At 42.6% G+C, this 19,279-nt stretch overlaps 4 protein-coding genes and 1 non-coding gene across 7 annotated transcripts; 3 read left to right on the top strand and 2 right to left on the bottom strand.

The window, feature by feature from the left end:
* The first annotated feature begins 494 nt into the window (after window positions 1-494).
* LOC121618572 (syntaxin-11-like) lies at window positions 495-4,229 on the top strand. Of its 2 annotated transcripts, none has more exons than XM_041954080.1 (2): window positions 495-641; window positions 2,626-4,229. In XM_041954080.1, exon 2 carries the CDS (start codon window positions 2,628-2,630, stop codon window positions 3,486-3,488), a length of 861 nt encoding a protein of 286 aa, XP_041810014.1. In that variant the 5' UTR covers window positions 495-641; window positions 2,626-2,627; the 3' UTR covers window positions 3,489-4,229. The 2 variants fall into 2 exon arrangements, with proteins under 2 accessions (XP_041810014.1, XP_041810015.1); XM_041954081.1 differs by lacking the exon at window positions 495-641 and adding an exon at window positions 2,290-2,507.
* A 129-nt stretch (window positions 4,230-4,358) lies between these two features.
* On the top strand, window positions 4,359-9,609 carry stx11a (syntaxin 11a). Of its 2 annotated transcripts, none has more exons than XM_041953694.1 (2): window positions 4,359-4,584; window positions 6,017-9,609. In XM_041953694.1, exon 2 carries the CDS (start codon window positions 6,022-6,024, stop codon window positions 6,904-6,906), a length of 885 nt encoding a protein of 294 aa, XP_041809628.1. In that variant the 5' UTR covers window positions 4,359-4,584; window positions 6,017-6,021; the 3' UTR covers window positions 6,907-9,609. The 2 variants fall into 2 exon arrangements, with proteins under 2 accessions (XP_041809628.1, XP_041809629.1); XM_041953695.1 differs by having other exon boundaries at window positions 5,985-9,609.
* On the top strand, window positions 8,117-8,199 carry trnal-uaa. Its single transcript has one exon. It is a non-coding gene; the product is annotated as a tRNA-Leu (tRNA).
* Window positions 9,278-15,172, bottom strand: fbxo30a (F-box protein 30a). The gene is made up of 3 exons (XM_041953693.1): window positions 15,006-15,172; window positions 12,010-14,085; window positions 9,278-11,861 (listed from the first exon to the last, which is right to left on the bottom strand). Exons 2-3 carry the CDS (start codon window positions 14,020-14,022, stop codon window positions 11,658-11,660), a joined length of 2,217 nt encoding a protein of 738 aa, XP_041809627.1. The 5' UTR covers window positions 14,023-14,085; window positions 15,006-15,172; the 3' UTR covers window positions 9,278-11,657.
* Window positions 15,173-15,834: 662 nt separating this feature from the next.
* Window positions 15,835-18,048, bottom strand: si:dkeyp-110a12.4 (pancreatic secretory granule membrane major glycoprotein GP2). The gene is made up of 5 exons (XM_041954593.1): window positions 17,940-18,048; window positions 17,324-17,418; window positions 16,531-16,699; window positions 16,195-16,309; window positions 15,835-16,056 (listed from the first exon to the last, which is right to left on the bottom strand). Exons 1-5 carry the CDS (start codon window positions 18,030-18,032, stop codon window positions 15,881-15,883), a joined length of 648 nt encoding a protein of 215 aa, XP_041810527.1. The 5' UTR covers window positions 18,033-18,048; the 3' UTR covers window positions 15,835-15,880.
* Window positions 18,049-19,279: the final 1,231 nt, after the last annotated feature.

The following is a 19,279-nucleotide window of genomic DNA, read 5'->3' as shown; positions in this document are numbered from 1 at the left end:
TTGTCAGTTTACATTTGGGAAGATTAGAAGACTATTGGCTGTAAAAGGGGCAAAGCAGACAAACTTGTGCAATAATTCTGCTTTGATTTGTTATCACCAATGAACACTTTAGTCCCACCCCCATGGGAGATAACATATCTGAAATACTTCCTCTCTATTTTTACATGCCTTTGGTGTCTACTGTCAGTGTGAGGTGACCTCTGTCCTTGACATTATCTAATATACTGTCCTATATCTTTACATTAGTCCCTTTTCACAACCCGTCATCACCTTATATATCATTAGACATGAACAACAACTTAGAAATCAATCAAAAACAAAAGCGGACTTTGGTGACGGCTGTAGAAGGATGTAAATACAGACATATCATATCTACATCTTAATGATGAACCGCTCGAGAGGCTTGGCTTCACCTTACTGTACGTCACTCCGTGCCTCCATGTGACACAACAGGAATGCTGAAAGTTTTGTTTCTAAAAACATTTTGCCTTGAACAGGTGATGATGGTTAACACTCTTTAAGAATCATTCGCTCTTTTCAGAGTCATCTCGCTGCCTGTTGGACTGAACGACCGTTTCTGTGATCCGCTTCTGCTACAAGGAGAGGAGACAAACCTTTTACTGATAACGAATTGCCAAAAAGTAAGGAATATTAATTCTCTTATTATAGGTTTATTTATTTTATTAGGCTTACCTGAGATGGCATTTTAATTTGAAATCCAGTGCAGAAAAGAAAACCTGGAATCGAGGCCTCTTTAGACTCACTTTTGTGGGAAACGTGTGATGAAAATCATGAAAATGTACATTAATCTATTGTAAAAACCAACAAACTACTTTTTGTCAGGCTGCTCAGGATTATTAATCCTGTGTACTCTGCGGTTTTTGTTGAACTTAAAAACCTAAATTCTTAAAACGACTTTGCATGCACGCTGAAATACTTTTATAGCAGAGTTTTCTGCTCTAAAACTTGTTTGGTAAGTCCTGAAGGGAGATTAAGTGTCCTGACAGATCGAGTGCATTCATCTATGATTATATGATACTGAGGAGGTAGAAAATCCTCTCGGCTGCTCCACACGTTGATTACAAAAGTTTCTGATGGCGTGTTTGACGTCTGCAGTCATGCTCAGGAAATATTTAACCTAACAACAAGTACAAGCTTGTTTGTTGCAGCCAATCACTTTTCATGTCTGTCTTTTAGTGCGTAGTTCTTTTCGCCTTCTTTCTCATAGCTCAGTGTTCAGAAAAAAGGAGATTTGGCACGGCACATGTTTATTTTAATTTGATTTATCAGCTTCATGTTTGGCACAGACGTTTAGTAAATCATACAGACATTTCGGCTCTGACGATGTGTGTAATAGTCATTCAGCTTCAGGATTAAAGGGGCACCAATTTTAGCACCAATTTGATTTGCATCATGGGAAATGTAGGATCCAAAAACATCAGTGCTGCTGCCGTTTTCAGCAAAAAAAAACTCAAAAAACCCACAGTGCTCTACCTGCTCAGCACCAAACGTAGCACCAAACGTCAGTATAAAGTTAGCGACTAGCTAGTGAACATAAGTTGAGCATTTAGTGGCTAAAGAGCTAAATATTTCCCTCAGGACTTGGTAGAGACCAAAAATGGAGCTAAAGCAGAGTAACTGTTGGACTTAGATTAATCAGGTGGCCAGAAACATAATTATGTTCTATATCTGCTGGATGATAAAAAAAAAAGCAACTGCTTGCTAACAAGCAGATCTTGTCGAGATCAAGGGGCACCACCAATGTCCTCCAATGGTGAGGTGCATTATGGAAAATGTAGGATCTCTGAGCCTTTTTCATGCAAGGGGCAAAAAGTCAGGAGATCTTGGCTTCTGCTGCTTCAATTTCAAGCAATCTTTTTTAAGCTATAAAAATTCCCAAACCACATAGCAGTACAATCAAGCCCGTCGACGGGGGGGGGCAACCGGGTATGTTGTCCCGGGCCTCAGGACCATAGGGGCCCCTAAATGACCCTTAATTTATTTTAATTTACATTCACATATTTCTTTTTAATTAAATCATTTCCTGATGAATTAAATATTATTTTCTACTCAACATATACTTAAAAACTTTAACATATTAAATATTTCAAATATATATATTTTCCTTTTTTTGCACAACCCCCCTACCCCCCGTCTTAGCAGAGAATGGTTTGACCCCGCTCTGGCGCACTACTAAGGCTACGCTACATACGTGCCCTGAAGCGGGAAATTTACGTAAATCTGTCATTGTTATAAACTCTGAACATGGCGAGTCGTCATAAATCGGGTGCGCAGAAAAGAAAAGAAAAAAGAAAAAGAGAGGAAGATCATAGAGGTGAACAAGAAAAAATGATGAAGTTTTTAAAAGTGGGACAAGAAGCCAGAGAATTAGGGCTAGAGTTGGGGGCCCTATGATGGTCACTTGTTCCCGGGCCCCAGCAAGTCTGTTGACAGTCCTGAGTACAATACCACATCACTGTATGCGATCACTGGACATTTCTAAGCAGGTCAGTTAATGCATGTTTAATCTTTTTGTTTTCCTCAAAGTGAACTGAACATGATGATTCTTGCACTATAATATAAATAAATCTTTTCTCTTGTCTCTCGTGCCATTTTTCCTTTCAGACATGAGAGACAGGCTGAGGCACCTCCATCAGGTGCAGACTGACTCTGAGGGTTTCAGCACCGTGGAACTGGACAACTTATCAGGGTGTGAGGCAGCAGCAGCATCACATCCTGACCAGGACCTGGATGGCGTCCTGCAGGAGGCCCAGCAGATACGGCTGGAGATCCAACGGATCCAGAATGACATCAGCGAGCTGAAAGATGTGAACTACCAGGCCTTAAACAAGACCTCACACCCCATTGCGACAAAGCGGGACTCCAATGCAATCGGGGCAGATATTAAGCGCAGGGGGGAAGCCGTGCTGCAGCGGCTGCACATGATGAACGATCTGAGACGGGAACTCCAGGCCGAGCGCGGCAGCTCTGACCCCACGGTTCGCATTTCTCGAACACAGTACCAGTGTCTCAGCAATGCCCTGCGGGAGGTGATGTTCAGCTACAATGACACAGAGATGGGCCACAGGGAGGCTTGTAAACGGCAGATCCAGAGGCAGATGGAGGTGGTGGGCAGGGAGGTCAGCAAGGAGGAGCTGGAGGAGATGATGGAGAGCGGGGAGTTGAATGTGTTCAGCGCCCAGGTGGAGGGCAAAACGGCCCGCTCGGCCTTCCTACAGATCGAGAGTCGACACAAGGAGCTGGTGGAGCTGGAGAAGAGGATGGAGGGGATCCAGGAGCTGTTTCTGGACGTGGCCATGCTCACGGAGGAGCAGGGCGCAATCGTTGACAACATCCAGAAAAATGTTCAAAACACTGAAGTGATCATTGAGGATGCTGTGGTCCGGCTGGACAGAGCCATGGCATCTGATAAAAACAACCCCTTCAGGAGAATGTTTTGCTGCTGCTTTCCATGTTTCAACAACTAGGTCAAGAATGAACTTTGCATCTTTAAGCCACAAAATGTTAAATTTAAATCTACATCTGCAGATGAAGGTCATGTGATGTAAAACAAGCAGCAACTGATTACATTTACTCGAGTATTGTGCTTGGGCTTGACTTGAGTATTTACCTTCATGCTCTTTCATACAGCTCAGAGGGAAATGTTGGATACTTTTTACTCCATTACTGATTCTGATTATTTGACATGTAAAGTTACTGGTTACATTGTTGTTTAAAATTTTACATATATAAACATATGATGAATAGAACACTATGCATTTTTTTATATTAAACTACCCAACTGTGTATTAAATAGTTCCAATCAGCTCAACCTTAACAAACTACAGCTACAATAAAAAGCTGCGTAAACACGAATGCATCAGTAATAATAATCCATCAATACAACATATAATAGTAAAAGTATTTTTACTTTTGATACTTTGCTTTTGCTTGCTAATACTCACATACTTGAACTTAAGTGATATTTTAATGCATTTACTTGTAATGGAGTATTTTTGCATGTTGCTACTTTTACTTAAAGTATCTGGATACTTCCTCCAACACACTGTCAAAGCTCCAGAACAGCTACTAATTGGATCTTGCAGGACTAATTTGCCATCTGCAGTTTCCAAGGTCCAGAACTTGGACTTGTTATATTTCATGTTAAGATAATAATATCTAATGTTATTGTGTTGTTTCACATTGATAAAACTGGACTTTTAAAGGTTTGCTCATGCTGAATAAGTTTTTATGACAACAAAAGGCTGGACCGCTCATGGCTGTGAGCGGAGACGCGCTGAAGTGTGTGAAATGTGTGTGTGGGGGGGGTGGGAGGCGTGATCTTCCGCATTAGTACCTGCTGCAGGCTGCGTCAGTGTGTCAGTGTCACCAAGTGTGTGTGTGTGTGTGTGTGTTACTGAGAGACCTCCTCACAAACACTCACACTCTTCTGTCCATGTTGAAATTTGGTGATAGAAGGCAGAGAAAAAGAGGAAATGAGTCTTTCCGTGCTCGCTTCTTCTGCTTTAGCGAGTTTAAGAGTGTGAGACCGCCGGAGAAGAGCAGCAGCAGCAGCAGCAGCAGGTATGTGCGCTCCGGCTTTCATCGTGTGTTTCACATATGAGGGCGAAAATAATGAAATGATCATGAAATGTGTCCAAAGTGGCTCCAGACTAACAGGCCGATTCCTGAAACTGCTCCTCGTTGTTGTTTTTCTCTCTCTCTCCTCGTGACATTTGATGCTTCAAAGTTTGCTGATGTGATTTGTTTCATTGTGTGAAACATCATTTCTCGGTAGGAAATAACCGAGTCTTAAGTGGACGCCATGTCATTAATTGTTATCTGCAATGAAAACGTCACAGCTGAGGAAGTTGGCCATCGGTTTCCTCTGGAGGAGTTTGAGCAGATACTCATCTGTCTGTCTTAAGGAAGTGCGTCAAACTGCTAATTTGACTCAATCAGTCAGTATTCAAATTTTGCTGAAGTCTTTAATGTTGTGTACAAAAAACAAAGAAGAATATTTTCTGAAAATATAAAATAATACAGCACAATAATAAATAGAAAGAAATTACTCAGAGATGTGCTATGTTTACGCAGTTCATTCACAATAACTTAAATATACTATAGGAAGCAGTAATGGGGCAGAAATGATAAAAGGTGTCCATATTTTCCTGATTCTTTTCTCTTGTGCTATATTAGATTTTCTCTACATCAAACATCATTTAACCATCTAGCATGACAAGGAGGAGTTGGATTTGTCTTCATCTTTCATCAACACTGTAAAAAATACTGCATTACAATCAAAGGTCCCGCTTTAAATCATATGCAGGAGTACAGAAGTATTTTTAGTTAAAAGTATTTCATCTGCTTTAAACCCTGGACCCCGTGTGCGACTGCCTGCTATGTAATATAATCATATTATTTTTTAACATTATGAGATTTTTAATTCTGAAAAACATTTAATAAGCAGCATTTTGCTGTTTTAGCAGATTGAGATGGAGCTAGTTTTAACCACTTTACAGTTAGGCAGTTCAGTTCAGTGTTTCCCAACCTGAGGGTCAAGCCCTTCCAAGGGGTCACAAAATTCATGCGAGGGCTCCTGTGATGATTAGGAAAAAGAAAAAACATATATGTATGTATATATTTAACATCTCAACAATGCGCTGTTTTATGGAAGAGGTGATGTGCATGAGTGTTTCTTAGTGAGGAGCAGAAACTTCCTGGGGTCTCCACTGGTTGCCTGGCAACTGCTCAGAGCCAAGAAATAGTCCAGCAACAACCTCTAAAATGACAGCTTGTTGCTTTTACACTTTAGCACTTTCCCCGTTTCCAGTCTTTGCGCTAAGCTAAATTAAGCTAAGCTAAGATAACCAGCAGCTGACTTGATACGACAGTGGTATCAATCTAACCAATCTAACTCTAAATCTAATCTAACTCTGCATTAGAAAGACTAATTCCCAAACTGTCCAACTGTTCCTTTAAAGAGGTCAGTGAAGGCTTCTGGCTCCTCTTGCAGGTGAGATGAGGGACCGACTGTGTGAGCTGCAGACCTTGAAGCCTGCAGGAGAGGAGCGCAGGCCTGAGGAGAGCCACAACCACATCGCCGAGGGGAATGAGGAGCATCTGGAGCAACAAGCCATCCTGTTTGACGGGGAGGACGTGATGGACCACGTCTACAAAGAGGCCCAGGCGATGAGGAAGGAGATGCTGCTGCTCAAAATGGACGTGAAGCGTCTTGGGAAGCAGAACACCAGGTTCCTCACGTCTGTCAGGAGGATCAGCAGCATCAAGCGGGACTCCAACGCACTCGGACGGGACATCAAGGCCAGAGGGGAAGCCATTTACGCTCGGCTGGAGAAGCTGGGGAAGCTGAGCAAAGAGCTGGAGGAGGAGCACGGACCCACATCCGCTGTGGCTCGCATGGTGCGTTCACAGAACATTTCCCTGACCGGCGCCTTCCACAATGCCATGTCTGAGTACAACGAGGCTGAGATGGCCCAGAGGGAGAACTGCAAGACCCGCATCCAGAGGCAAGCCGAGATCATGGGCAAGGAGGTGAGCAGGGAGCAGATCGACGAGATGATCGAGACGGGCAAGTGGAACGTCTTCTCGGATAACCTCCTCCTGGAGGGGAGGACTGCCAGATCTGCCCTCAATGAGATCGAGAACCGGCACAAGGAGCTGCTGGAGCTGGAGAGCCGCATCCGGGACATTCACGAGCTCTTCTTCCAGATGGCTCATCTGGTGGAGGAGCAGGGCTGCATGCTGGATAACATAGAGGCAAATGTATGTGCGACCCAGGACTATGTTGCCAAGGCCACAGTTCAGATCAAGAAGGCTGTGAAGTACAAGAAAAACAATCCATGCAAGAAACTGTTTTGTTGTTGCTTCCCTTGCTGCAATTGAGACAACGTCGGGGTCATGACTGCAAAGTATTTCTGCTTTAGTTTGTGTATTTATTTAGCTCAAATGGAGCCTTGACTCCAATTTTAAGCAGTAACAGTGTCCAAATTTCACACTCTAGTACAATTTTCTTCGCTGAGCTGGTCCGAGAAAAGGCCTACATTTCAAACCACGTGTCCGCATGTAAATGTCTGGGTGTCGCACTTCCTGATTGCAACTGAGAACAGCTTTACACGATTACTGCAAAGACATCTAGGCTTTAATTTAATGCCTCAGCTTTGTCCCTCAACTTTCAGCTTTAAACTTTGTAATGTTATATTAGGTATTTAACTAATGTAAATAAACGCCTTGGTGTGGCTTTTTAATTCATATAACCTAGTTTTCACAGCCTGAAGTGTAGCTATGTAGGTCTATTTCTTATTACAGCCATTGCTTAAGAAGTCTGAAGAAACACACTGAACAGAACACAGCCAGACTGTGGTTAGCTGGGGATTTGTGCAGCTTGTGCAAGCATAAATCGGCCACCCCCCATGTAGAGTTTACACCAGCTATAAGCCAGACCTTAATGTTTCTCAAGACTCCTCCACTTTTTAGAGATGAAACTGTGTCATCTCCAATCTCGTGTTTTCCTGTAGTTTCACTGATTCACTGGGGCTCAACCACCGTCTATCAGATTTGAATCACAGGGCCACGTTTTCCCAGCTTGTCCCGTACAAAAGGGCCCATGAATCGACGTGTACATGGATGTTCACTCAGGCAGTGCGACAACAATAGTGAACGGGAAACTAATCTGGTCAGAGTGCGTTCAGTTTGCACAGCAGGCCTATCTCCTCGTCATTTGAGTGTCAGTAAAATGAAAAAGACCTTTATTTCCCCTTGTGTGGCAGCCCATCACCCACTGGGGAGGGGGATTCCCAGTTATCACCTGATCAACTGAAGCTAAGACCATCATCGCTCATCATGCTGTAGCCTGCACGACAGACGCCAGTGGGCGTTTGCAGAATAACTGCCTCTGCTCTGTGTTGAAATGGGTTTCGGGGCTGCAATGAATGGACTTTCTCAGCAGCGCTGTGTGGTTTGTGGTGGGCATTTACTGGCAGCGTCGTTGTGTACTGAGGCGTTACAATGACACCAACACAGGTAGACTCAGCTGGTATCATGGCAGTCTTGTCTTTTTCAGATGTGTGCTAATATGATGATACAATTCTTGCTCACCAGGATGGCCGAGTGGTTAAGGCGTTGGACTTAAGATCCAATGGATGTATGTCCTCGTGGGTTCGAACCCCACTCCTGGTAACAGTGGGAAATTTTAAACTAAAAAAACCCAGGTTAACATTAATTGAGTTCAAGTCATTTGGTCATTATCTCTGTACATTACTACACAAATCCAGTCATAAAGTACTTTGATATAAGCGTGTGGAAGTGCCATACCTCTTGTGTTGACAGATGCATGTTTGGACACAAGAAAACAGCTCTGCTCATTTTCTGACACAGCAAAAGGTTTGTTTAAATCAGCTTTGATGGTCTGATGAGGAAATGTGGCCTCACTATGTGATCAGAAACACACTTTTCATTTTTAATGTGTCACTTGCTTGCATGTGAATATACATGTAGGTTATACTTAGAAACCAGATTTGACCTTTATTGTATTCACCTACATTAAAATGAGACGAAACTTCACATAATGACTCATCACAAATGAGAGAGCATGAACGGAAAATCCTTCTCATCTGATGGGGTGAGGCGTGTGAATCTGGCGCCATCTAGCGATAAAATATATGAACATGTTGCCATGAAACTGGTCAATCAACTTTCCTCTAATTGAAGTAGAGCAGTGGATGCTCCCATCTGCAGTAACAGGCAGAATCAATTCTGAGTACTGTTTAAATTTTACCGGGCTACAGTTCCTAAAACATCAGCCTGAAATAAACTATAAATGTTTCAACCCTTTTTATAATTTTTGAAGCTTATTGTTGAATATTTCAATTTGATTACTTGACAACAGACAGACAGACCAACAGAACTTAATTAGTTTTGTTGTCATGTTGTCCATAAGCCTGTTCAAGACCCAGCAGAGTTTAATTGTTGCCTTTTTTCAGTCCAATAAAGTTTTGGGAGCTTTAAACCAGTGTGTCAATAACACCACTTTTTTCCGTCACTGATTTCCTATCCTGATTCTGAGCTAAACACAGGCCTGAATGTGCACAAGCTCTCTGTTAACACTGTGTCAGATGTAAAGCTATTAGTGGGTTAAACAAAGCGCTGTGAAGCAGGAGGTCTATGTTGTTAAGGTAACATTTAGGCCCATGGTTGATAACTGCTGCAACAAAAGGACAAAAAAATAAATAAATAAATAAATACATAAACCTTTAAAAACCGAGAGCCTCTTTATTAAAATGCTTCAGAAGTCAAACAAATGAAGCTGGCATATTGTGGTGAAAAATACACTTCAGGAGGAGTGAAAACAAGATGGAAGTGTTGATACACTAAGGTCTGCTACAGATGACGTATACATGTCCTTATTTCATATGAACTCAATAGAGCAAAAGGCTCGTTTAATGGTAAACCAGAAGAATGAGGGCATGTGATCAGATCTGGCTGAAGTTCATTACAAGTTTAAAAAAAAAACTGAACAGTTAATATGAAAATGTCTAAACCGATGCACTGAGCCTGAGAAATAAACGGTGTAAATGAGTCTGCAAGTGGACTGATACATTTTTCAAAGACATCAAACTCACATGCAAAACACGAGGGAGTAAAAATTCCCGCTACTCGAGCAAAGACAACCCCTCAGCATTATGATTAAAATTTACAGTACATGCCTTCATGTGCAAATCAATAATTCAAATACAAATCCAGACATTACAGAGGCAGATTCTTTTCCTTTCCAAATAAAAGTACCAGTACAAAAAAAAAAAAGGAAATAAACCAAACAGGGATTGGGACTTAAGTAAAAAGACAGCTTAGTTCTGAAATCGCTTGGGCTTTACATCAAACTTTAAAAATACAAAAACAACAAAATCACACTATTTTCTCAAAGGAATATCTCTGTTTTGTTATCACCAGTAATGAGTTAATTTGTCTATGACGTTTTTTTTTTAACCAAATTTCCACACTGCAAAACATTTGAAGCCATTTTCTCACATAAGGGAGCAAAACATATTATGTTCATGTGCTGTTTGGCTTCATTTCTTAACCCAAACTAAAAGTACAATCAAAAAGGTGTTCAACAAGTCCGATCACTCCAAAGAACATTCAAACAGCATTTCTGCTGACAGCCTATTTCAGTTCCTCTGTTTTTAACACGACGCTGATGGATGACAAGCTTAAAAACATGTAATATGTTAGTCCAGCACCTCAACACACACTGTTATGTTATTATAATACTGAGTGGTACGTCAGTCAGTTCTGAGACCCCACAAGAATCAAGCAGCTGACGAGTCGACGTGTCGTTCTCTGCAATCTACTGCGAGACAAAGCTTCGCGCTACAACCCTGAGACACCAACAATGTTTGAACACAGTGGACATGTAGTGCCAAAAACACACAACCAGGATAAATAATGAATATGAACACAATTAGTGATGCTCATTACTGGAGGGAAGTGTGTGCCCGTTAATTTCTTAACACCTGGCCTGCAGGGTTTCATGAGGTCTGACACTGAGGGAAAGAAACCAAGCTTTCTGCTCACTAACCACAGTCACTGATGGATTCATGGAGTACATTCATCGTTTTGCATGCTACATTTAGATTTCTGTATAAAACAACCTGCAAACAATCGCTGGTTACTTGTAAAAATAGCCGGCTGAACAGACGAACCACCAGCCAACCACAGCTAAAAATGTTTTGCTATTTGGCTGGTGGATAGTGTTATTACATCTCTCACCTGACTAACATGCCAGCCCATTAGTCAGAGATGAGACAAGAAAAAAAGGAAGATGGACCACCTTTGTCACTGCTATAACATGCCAAACCACAAAACACACTATATTTAAAACACCAAACATGATGGTGACATGCCTTATGCTGGTGAACAAATATCAACACCCACAGTGAATACAGTATGGCTGTAAAACGGCATACCTTGTGCACAGCTACCACAGATGTTTGGTCAGTCTTAGAATTAAAGCCATGAAATCTATGAGCTCTAGGCAGTACACAAATGGTCACTCTAGGTATCAGGAGAAGATATAAAACCGTGCACGAGACCAGTAAACTGTTCCAGCTGGAAGCAGTAGAGAAATCTCACTGAGATGCTCTGAACCACCGCATGACTAGAAAATCAAGTGTATCATAAGTTAAGGCTCTACTCTCACCTCCATCGTAGCACAGTACTGTCTTTTTGATATAAAAATAAAGCAATTCTACATCGAAACATCGGATTATTTACACAATGTCAGAGTAGATCAGGATACAACTTCAGTACACTGGTATTAATGAATCCATTAGAGGGGAAGATAAAAGGCAAGCAATTTAATGTGCTTGTTCACAGTCTGATCTGTGACTGCAGGATGCTCGCCTCCACTCAAGTATAAATCAGCCCACTACTAGCTTATGATTTATTAATGGGAGAGAAGGTTTTTTTTTTCCACTGTGACGCGAAGAACAACCAACAGTTTACAACATTCAATCAGGGGTTTTCTATCTTTGAGGCTGGTAGAGACTACTGTCTGTAAACACTGGAGGAAAATGTGTGTTTTTGAGTTCTAATGGTCTCAGAAATGTCCAAAAGATGATTTCATCTTTGAAAAACACTTATGCTACTGGTTTGAGAACTGAACGTAAACACCTTCCCTCTTTTGTGAGCTCTCTGGTGAAACACATGCACGGCAGGGGGATGGCCTCTTCCCGACGAGCGATCGTATTGAACTTGCACTTCTTGAGGTGGTCGGCCATGCTGGCAATGTTGGCGAACTTCCACTCGTTCACTGTACCAAAAGCTGTGCTGAATCTCCAGACCTGAATGACAAAATGAAAACAATAGAGAATCAACCCATTACTTGTCGTGCTGTGACAGTGAAGAGTGGTTACATCGGGAAAAAACGAGTGACACTGATTATTGAATGTGTTTTTTTTTTTTTTTTTTAAATAGCAAAAAATGGCTAACCTTGTCTGTGATCTGCCATGAAGGGGAGCCATCAGCACGCCGTTTCTTCTCCCACAGCAGGACGACCATGCCACGCATCTGGAGCAGGCTAGCACACACATCCCTCATTGCGCGGGACACTCTGGACAGTTGGCACAAGCTAAAGCTGTCCAGGAAGCTTGCTACATGTTGCAACACCTCGAATGGAAGACCGCTGAATTGATCGCACTGAGAATTAAAGTGGGAGGTGTTTCTTGGGAGGCTGTCCCCAGTTTTTAAGGGCATCCCAGGCTGAACCCCAAACGAGCCAAGGTGCCTGTCGTGGATGATTCTGAAGCCCTGTACAGACGGGCAGAATCGTCTCTGGGAGTAGGTGCAGCCATAGTAGGCCAAGGGGCAACGTTGCTCCATCCAGCCGTTGAGTCCGGCGTGAATATCCCCGTGAACATTTTTGAAATGAGACGAGAACTCATCACGCCGAAACAGCTGCCCACACACAAACGTGAACATGGAGCGCTGCTTTGTTTGGTATCGGGCCACACATTCGAGCACCAGGTCCAGCCGGAGAGTGTGGAAGGGACTCGGATTGGAAAGCTGTGGGCTGGCGTGATCGCAGGCTGAGGCTGAAGCGATGTCTCCCACCATGGTGTTGGTTGCAAGAATGGCTGAAGGGAAGGAGAATGTCTGAGTACCAAAGTCAATGTGGTAGCCATCAACAAACCTGCTGTCTGAGATTCCTCTGCCTCCCGGAGAGTCGCCGAGGCAAAAGAGCAAAGCTGCAGTGATGAGATCGATGCCGTGGAGGCCCATGGGGTCATCTGCTACTTCCAGGTCAGATGTGTCCACTGCCTTGTCCTCCATCTTTGCTCGAAACAAGTATGGGTCTGAGAGCAGAGCTCGACGGCCGTTAAATGTAAACATACTTATTCCTCTAAGCACTTCCACATTCTGTAGCTTACGCTCTAAACACCTATACCTGAGTTCAGTGGGTAAGTGTTGTAAGAAGTTATTTGTCACATGACCAGACAGCAGGAATGGCACTGGAGGTGAAAGTGGTGCTTGTTGAGGCACGGGGTGTTCCAGTGCTATAACAGGCATGTAATCCTGAGGCATCTCTGGCCAGACAAGGTTGGAATCATTTATCGGCTCCTCGATAATGTCTTCCTTCTCTTCAAAAAACAACTCTACAAAATCATTTTCTTCTACCCAGCCAATGCCATCTTCTTCTCCGTCTGTCCCCACTGCACAATCCACTCCACCTACTGCTCCAAGCTCACACTCTGAATCAGAGTCACTCTCTTGCATATCTACATTCTTCCCAGCCTCAGCAACATAAACATTATGACTATCACCATTTTCTCCATTACGGAGGGCTCCATTCTTGTCAGTCTTTGCCCCATTTAAATTTCCAACAATTGCACCAATATCCTTGGAATTAGTAAGGATGTCCAAGGCCACTGCTAAACTTCTGCTATTCTCCACTGAGGCTCTATATAACTCATTATAGGGCTCCTCCTCCATTTCCACAGAACCATTGCCTAACACCATCTCTGGTACACTTGATGCTGTGGCCATTTTGTCACTTTCATCTGCTTCCTTATCTCCATTCTTTGACACAGTGGTCGTAACCTTCAGGGACTCTAACAGCATCCTCTGATCCTGCAGGGCCAAGGCCATGTCTAGCTGCTCCACCTCATCAAAGTCTTTGCTCAAGTTTTCATACGACTTGCGATCAGAGTAGCTCACTGGCCAGCGATTCCACTCCATAGTACAACATACTATACTTGCGGGGCACGTCTCAAGGTGTTGTGCCATCTTGATTCTCGCAATAGTGAACGGGCAGCCGAATCCCCTGTTAAGGCATGGCAGCCGTTCGTATGGACACAGCAGACGGTGTTCCTCTAGTTTGCATGAGTGAAAAACTGCACCACAGACAAGAGGGCAGCCCATGAGGTCGCAGCAAACGCCTGTCTCTGGTCTTACCATGCATCTTCTGTTGATGCATTTAAGGCAGTGTGAGTGCAGGTTCTCCATTTTAACTGTATTGCTCCTTGCCCAACTGGTTTTGGCGAGGAAAAGGGGGGGAAGAGTTCAACCCTGAAAGAAAGTCAGCAAGAGATGTGGTTATTTCTCAGGTCTTAAAAAGCCAAATACATGCCATAATAACAACAATGTTGTTAGGTGGGCATACAGAGCAGTCAGCTGGCACAGAGCGTGCTGGGGTCACATTATTCAATAGACATTAATGCAACCCTCCAACATAACACCTGCAGTCCCATTCCTTCTGTAAGTTAGTGTCACACATGTTCTCTCTCTACATGTTTACTAAATCCTTAGGCTGTTCATCACGTTTCACAACACCCCTCTTAGGTTTCATGGTGACACTGGTTCTTCCAGGACTTCAGGGCAAACCCGACCCCTTACGTTTATGCACTGAGAACTGCCCTTCATTCATGGAGTTAGTGAGAAGCCAGAGTTTCAACTTGTCATGCAAATGTTTACTTACAAGCCGCGAATGGCCCACCAAAAAGGCTCGGGCTTTTTTTTTTGGGTAATTTTAGTTGAGTGATGGGATTTACAGGATCATGAATACTGGCAAAAGGGACATGACCAATAATTTTAGGACCCACAACAATACTGTGCGTCCAAACCGCAAAGCCAGACAGGAGAGCTATTGTTCAAGTCTTTGCAGCCATGGCCAGCAACAGCTAGCTAAATTACGCAAACATAGCTGGCAGGTTAGCACACAGCTAAAAACACAAACAACACAGCAACAGCCGGTTCGAATAGTTACAGCCAATTATAGACGTAACACCAATAATATTGCCAATGTCTGTTTAGCGATAAGAAGTTGTTTTCGAAATAAATGCGTAACGGAAAAGAGTGATGTGATAAGTCACAAAAGTTTGGTAAGTTAGACAAAAGACATCAACAACATGGCCAGCGAGTTAGCATTAGCAGCTACACTTCGTTAGCCTACTCAGTTAGCTCGCTGGTAGCTTCCAGAAACTGCTTACCCGAGGTACGGGGTTCTCCGGGTGTTTTTTCAATCACTATTTCTTTACTTATGTCAGCTCTGTCGACCTCAGAAACGCGGAAACTACAGCGACATAAACATCTGACAGGATTAAATGTGTCCAAATCTTCTTGTGATATGACCGGGCTGCAGCTGGTTCGTCGGCTGTTGCTCCTTCGCTGCTCTGATTCGGTCGGCGTTTGTGTTGATCGTGGAGTGGGACGCCGCACTACTACGTCATCACGTTGACGCCCAGGTCATATTTAGGTTTATGGACGCAGACCTGTGAGAGAGCACTGAAATAGGCCGTCCGGGGAAAACCCTCAGGGCACATTTTCATGCAATCACTCGTCAAATGTCTGTGCTGTTAGTTTTGGATTTTATTGCATACAGATTCTTACCAGGCAACTCAAATAACTTCTAAATATATAAAGGATAAAATAGTGGTGGAAGTGATGTAGCATGGCTGTAAGTAAGTAAGCTATTTTTTTTCTTAATATCAATCCCATTTAGCTTTTATTGAAAATGAAAGTTTATATTTGTGGCCTGTTTTTATATATATAAATATATACAATAAAACTTTAAGTTATTAGAAAAAATGACAAAACTTCCCTCAAAATGTTGTAAAGTAGAGGCATAAAATGAAAATACTTGAGTGAATGCACTTTTTCACCACTGGCGAAAAAAAATCAGAGAAAACACTTGAGGGAGACCTTTATTAAGTCAGTTTGTTACAATTCAAGAAATTCATTCTATTAGGAGAAAGAAGTTTGATTATTACCATGTATCACACCTGTTCATGTGTGCTTGTATTTGTACATGTTTATGTATTTGTATGTCCATGTCTTTTCTGAAAAAGGTCCCTGAGCGCCTGATTCATGACGCCACCTCTGAGATGTGGTGAATGTTGGACAGGGTGAGCTGTGCCTCCCGCGCCGGGTAGAAACGTCTGGAGCGAAGCCACAGCCTCCCAAACACTCCTGTGATCAGCAACAAGACGACCAGCAGTCCCCCGAGGACAAAGGTCTCCACAGGAGGGACTCCGCCTGCGTCTACAGAGAAAAGGCCACAGGTGGAACCACACTTTGCATACGAATGGAGCACACTAACCTTTAAGCTTTGATGATTTGAAAGATGAAGCTCTAATTTCCATGTGAGTTACAGAGATTACGTAAAAAGTGAAAGCATACTCAGATTGGGTTTTTCACTATCATTTAGTAGTCGCCTGATTGGTCCATAAGACACTGTATGGGACAGAGGGATGTCTCTCCGTATCCTCATCAAACCATCTTCACTGGAACAGTTCTGTTTGGCAAAAACATGAAAGAAACATGCTGTCAGTCTTCAGGCCAGCCAGTGCACATTTAAAATCAGGACAGTTTAACTACAAGCTCATATAGCTGGAAAACATTTCCAGGCTTGATGGGTCTATATTAAGGACATAAGCTGCACATATAGTTGGCTGCTTGTCTGAACTGGCCTCTGACGGCCGGTCTGAGGAATGGGTGCTGCGTGATCTCACTCACAGGCTGGCACAGCCCCGCGGTGTTGTGGCAGATCTGGACGTTGCAGTGGAGGAAGACGTTGGTGTAGGAGCCGCCGACAAACTTGAACATTTGTATCCTGAACGTGGCCTCTGGACCCTGGCCATTCTTCAGCACGCTCAGGGTCTGCTCGTTTGACAGCACCGGGCAGCTACGGGAGGGAGACAAAGAAGTCAGGGAGGCCTGGCGGGAGTGAGATTTAATCTAGGATGAATTGCTGGACTTTAAAAATAGACACAAGGAGCAGATTTCAGCTCATGTGATGAATTGCAAAGCCAGGAAATAATGTAAACACGATCTAAGTGATTCAACACGGGCGAGAGACTGATTTGTTTGAGGATTTTCTTTTCCCTCTGGCATTTCATTGCTCTGCTGTTCCTCGCGGTACCAAATACTGCCTGGTTGTCAAGGACATGCACAGCTGTTGAACTGAAATGCATATGGCCTCTCAGACAGGAGTCACATGACCAGGCTCTGAGAGCTGTTGTCTGGCCAGCTCTCCAAGCAACAAATTCTCTTATTTCAGATTTCAACAGCTCTCCTGTAAGAGGACTTAGAGCTGTTTGCAAGTGTGGGGAAATAACAGGGCCAGAGGACTTGCCATAAGCAGTCAAGTATGTTGTGAGAATATGGAATTATTAATTTATATATTCTTACTTTTTCAGCTGCAAATGGAAAAGAGTTAACAGTGTATAACTTTGACATTATGAGATGTGTTTTTTTGAGCATATTACGTAATAAATCTGCTTTTGTTTAAACTGTTCCGAGTGCAGACCTGTCTCTGATGAAGGTGTACTGAATGTTGCTGTACGGATCACTGGTGGGTGTAGCCCAGCATCTCTCTATACGCAGCATCAGGTGAGCCGGTATCTATGAGACACACAGGGTTGAGTGACGGTCATGTCGTTAATGCTTTCCCATGCTGGGCTGCAAAATGATGATTTGACAGTACGTAAACAACAGCTGGACCAAGGGGTTATAACGACACTCAAATTACGATCGGGTCACGGGTGGAGTGCTAGCTTTCCAGCATTGCTTGGAACATCCCGCCACACAACATATTGCCTAACATCGTGTAACAACATGCTTAACCTTATCCAAAAATAGCTGAGAATACTTTAAATGCTTTAATGCCTCTGTCAGGCATCTTACTCTTATTATTAAAGCATGTGCATAACTACATTTGACACAATCTTCAGGTAATTTATGTCTAATGTCTTAATTTATTCACATTGCATGTGGATAGCAAGACATTAGACATTAGTAAATTACAACAAACGCAGTAAAAATAATAAGATGTGTGAATTAAAACCATTAAGAAAGTAAGAATGAAATGAGATTAAATAAAAACAAGGATTAAAAAAAAGTTTTATTAATTACAGGTTATTTACCATGAAAACCTTCACAAAGACGTCATCGTCCAGTGTCAGTGACGGCACCGTGGTCCATCTGTCCTCAAAGGCTTCATCCTTGTACAGTAACATCGACACTGAAAAGTTCCCGTCCTCTGTGTTCAGAGTGATGGTTCTGTGGAGAGGATTAAAGGTGTTGAATTGATCTGTCGGTTCAGGAGGAAATCCACATTAGGCTGAAAATAACCCCTCACCTGACATCCACCCGAATCATGTTTTCACCGTTGGGTTGTTGGACCATGTAGTTGATGGGATAGCGGCAGACAAAGGTGATGTTGATGTAGTTTCTCGTTATAATATCCGAGTCGTTGTTGTGTATCGTGTTTATGAACATGATGTGTGTGTCATCTGAGGCCTGAGGAGAGACAAATTAAGGAATAAAATAAGAGACATTTTAACATGCAAAGCGTGACAAACTCCTAGAACTGATTCATCATTTTTTCATTATTATTGTTCTTCTTTTTTTTTGCCAATAAACGAATCCTCTGTGCTGTTCTGGTTAGAAACGCTGCAGAGCTCGAAGAGAGCAGGTGTCTTGTATCTTCATTTAATTTGGCTGATGGAAACCTGACCGGCGGCTCAGCAAATCTGGCGACCCACTGACCCTGACCTGCACTCAGCCACCTTTTAGCTCCCTGAAAATCTGCATTCAAACAGTGCACAACGAGGTCCTTTCACACTGCTGGTTCCTATAACGGCACGCTGACCTGTTCACCAGTGCAGAAAATCTAGTTTTTAGCATTTTAATATTGCAGCAAATTGTTATTTCATTATTGATTAATCAGTTGATTATTATTATTATTCACCAACAGTCCAAACCCCCAAAATATTCAGTTTACTATGATGTAAGAGAGAGAAAAGCAGCAAATTCTCATATTTTGTTTGCTTGAAAAATCATTTAAATGATTGATTATTAAAATAGTTGCAGATTAATTATTTGTTAGTCAATTGACTGATTAATTGACTAATCTTTGCAGCTATACTTGAAATACAGCACAAAAGTCCAAAAAAGGATCCTGTGTTTAGCATAAATGGAACAGAATGTGATACCTTGCTCCTTTTGACATCTGCTCAATTAAAAACAGTACAAAGAGAAAATATTTAATGTTTTCCTACATCAGTCTCATTGATTTCTGTAAATATCTGTTTATTCTGAGTTTGATGCAGCAACATGTTTCAAACAAGTTGGGACAAGAGCAGCAAAAGACTGGGAAAGTTGTGGAACGCTCCAAAAACACCTGTTTGGAACGTTCCACAGGTAAACTGGTTGATTTGTAACAGGTGATAGTATCATGATTGGTTGTGAAAGGGGCGTCCTG

The sequence above is a fragment of the Chelmon rostratus genome, chromosome 15 (assembly GCF_017976325.1).
Source record: "Chelmon rostratus isolate fCheRos1 chromosome 15, fCheRos1.pri, whole genome shotgun sequence".
Lineage (NCBI taxonomy): Eukaryota > Metazoa > Chordata > Actinopteri > Chaetodontiformes > Chaetodontidae > Chelmon > Chelmon rostratus.
This window is presented reverse-complemented; position numbering and strand designations above follow the sequence as displayed.

Bases quoted from the DNA above. Each gene is read 5' to 3' on its own strand.
- LOC121618572 (XM_041954080.1), top strand. From the start codon at position 2,628: ATGAGAGACAGGCTGAGGCACCTCCATCAGGTGCAGACTGACTCTGAG.
- fbxo30a (XM_041953693.1), bottom strand. From the start codon at position 14,022: ATGGAGAACCTGCACTCACACTGCCTTAAATGCATCAACAGAAGATGC. The intron at 11,862-12,009 runs GTTAGCCATTTT...TTTGTCATTCAG, and splicing joins CATGGCAGATCACAGACAAG to GTCTGGAGATTCAGCACAGC.
- stx11a (XM_041953694.1), top strand. From the start codon at position 6,022: ATGAGGGACCGACTGTGTGAGCTGCAGACCTTGAAGCCTGCAGGAGAG.
- si:dkeyp-110a12.4 (XM_041954593.1), bottom strand. From the start codon at position 18,032: ATGTTACTGTACAAGGATGAAGCCTTTGAGGACAGATGGACCACGGTG. The intron at 16,700-17,323 runs GTCTGCACTCGG...TCCCTCCCGTAG, and splicing joins TACACCTTCATCAGAGACAG to CTGCCCGGTGCTGTCAAACG. The intron at 16,057-16,194 runs GTATGCTTTCAC...TTTTCTCTGTAG, and splicing joins TAGTGAAAAACCCAATCTGA to ACGCAGGCGGAGTCCCTCCT.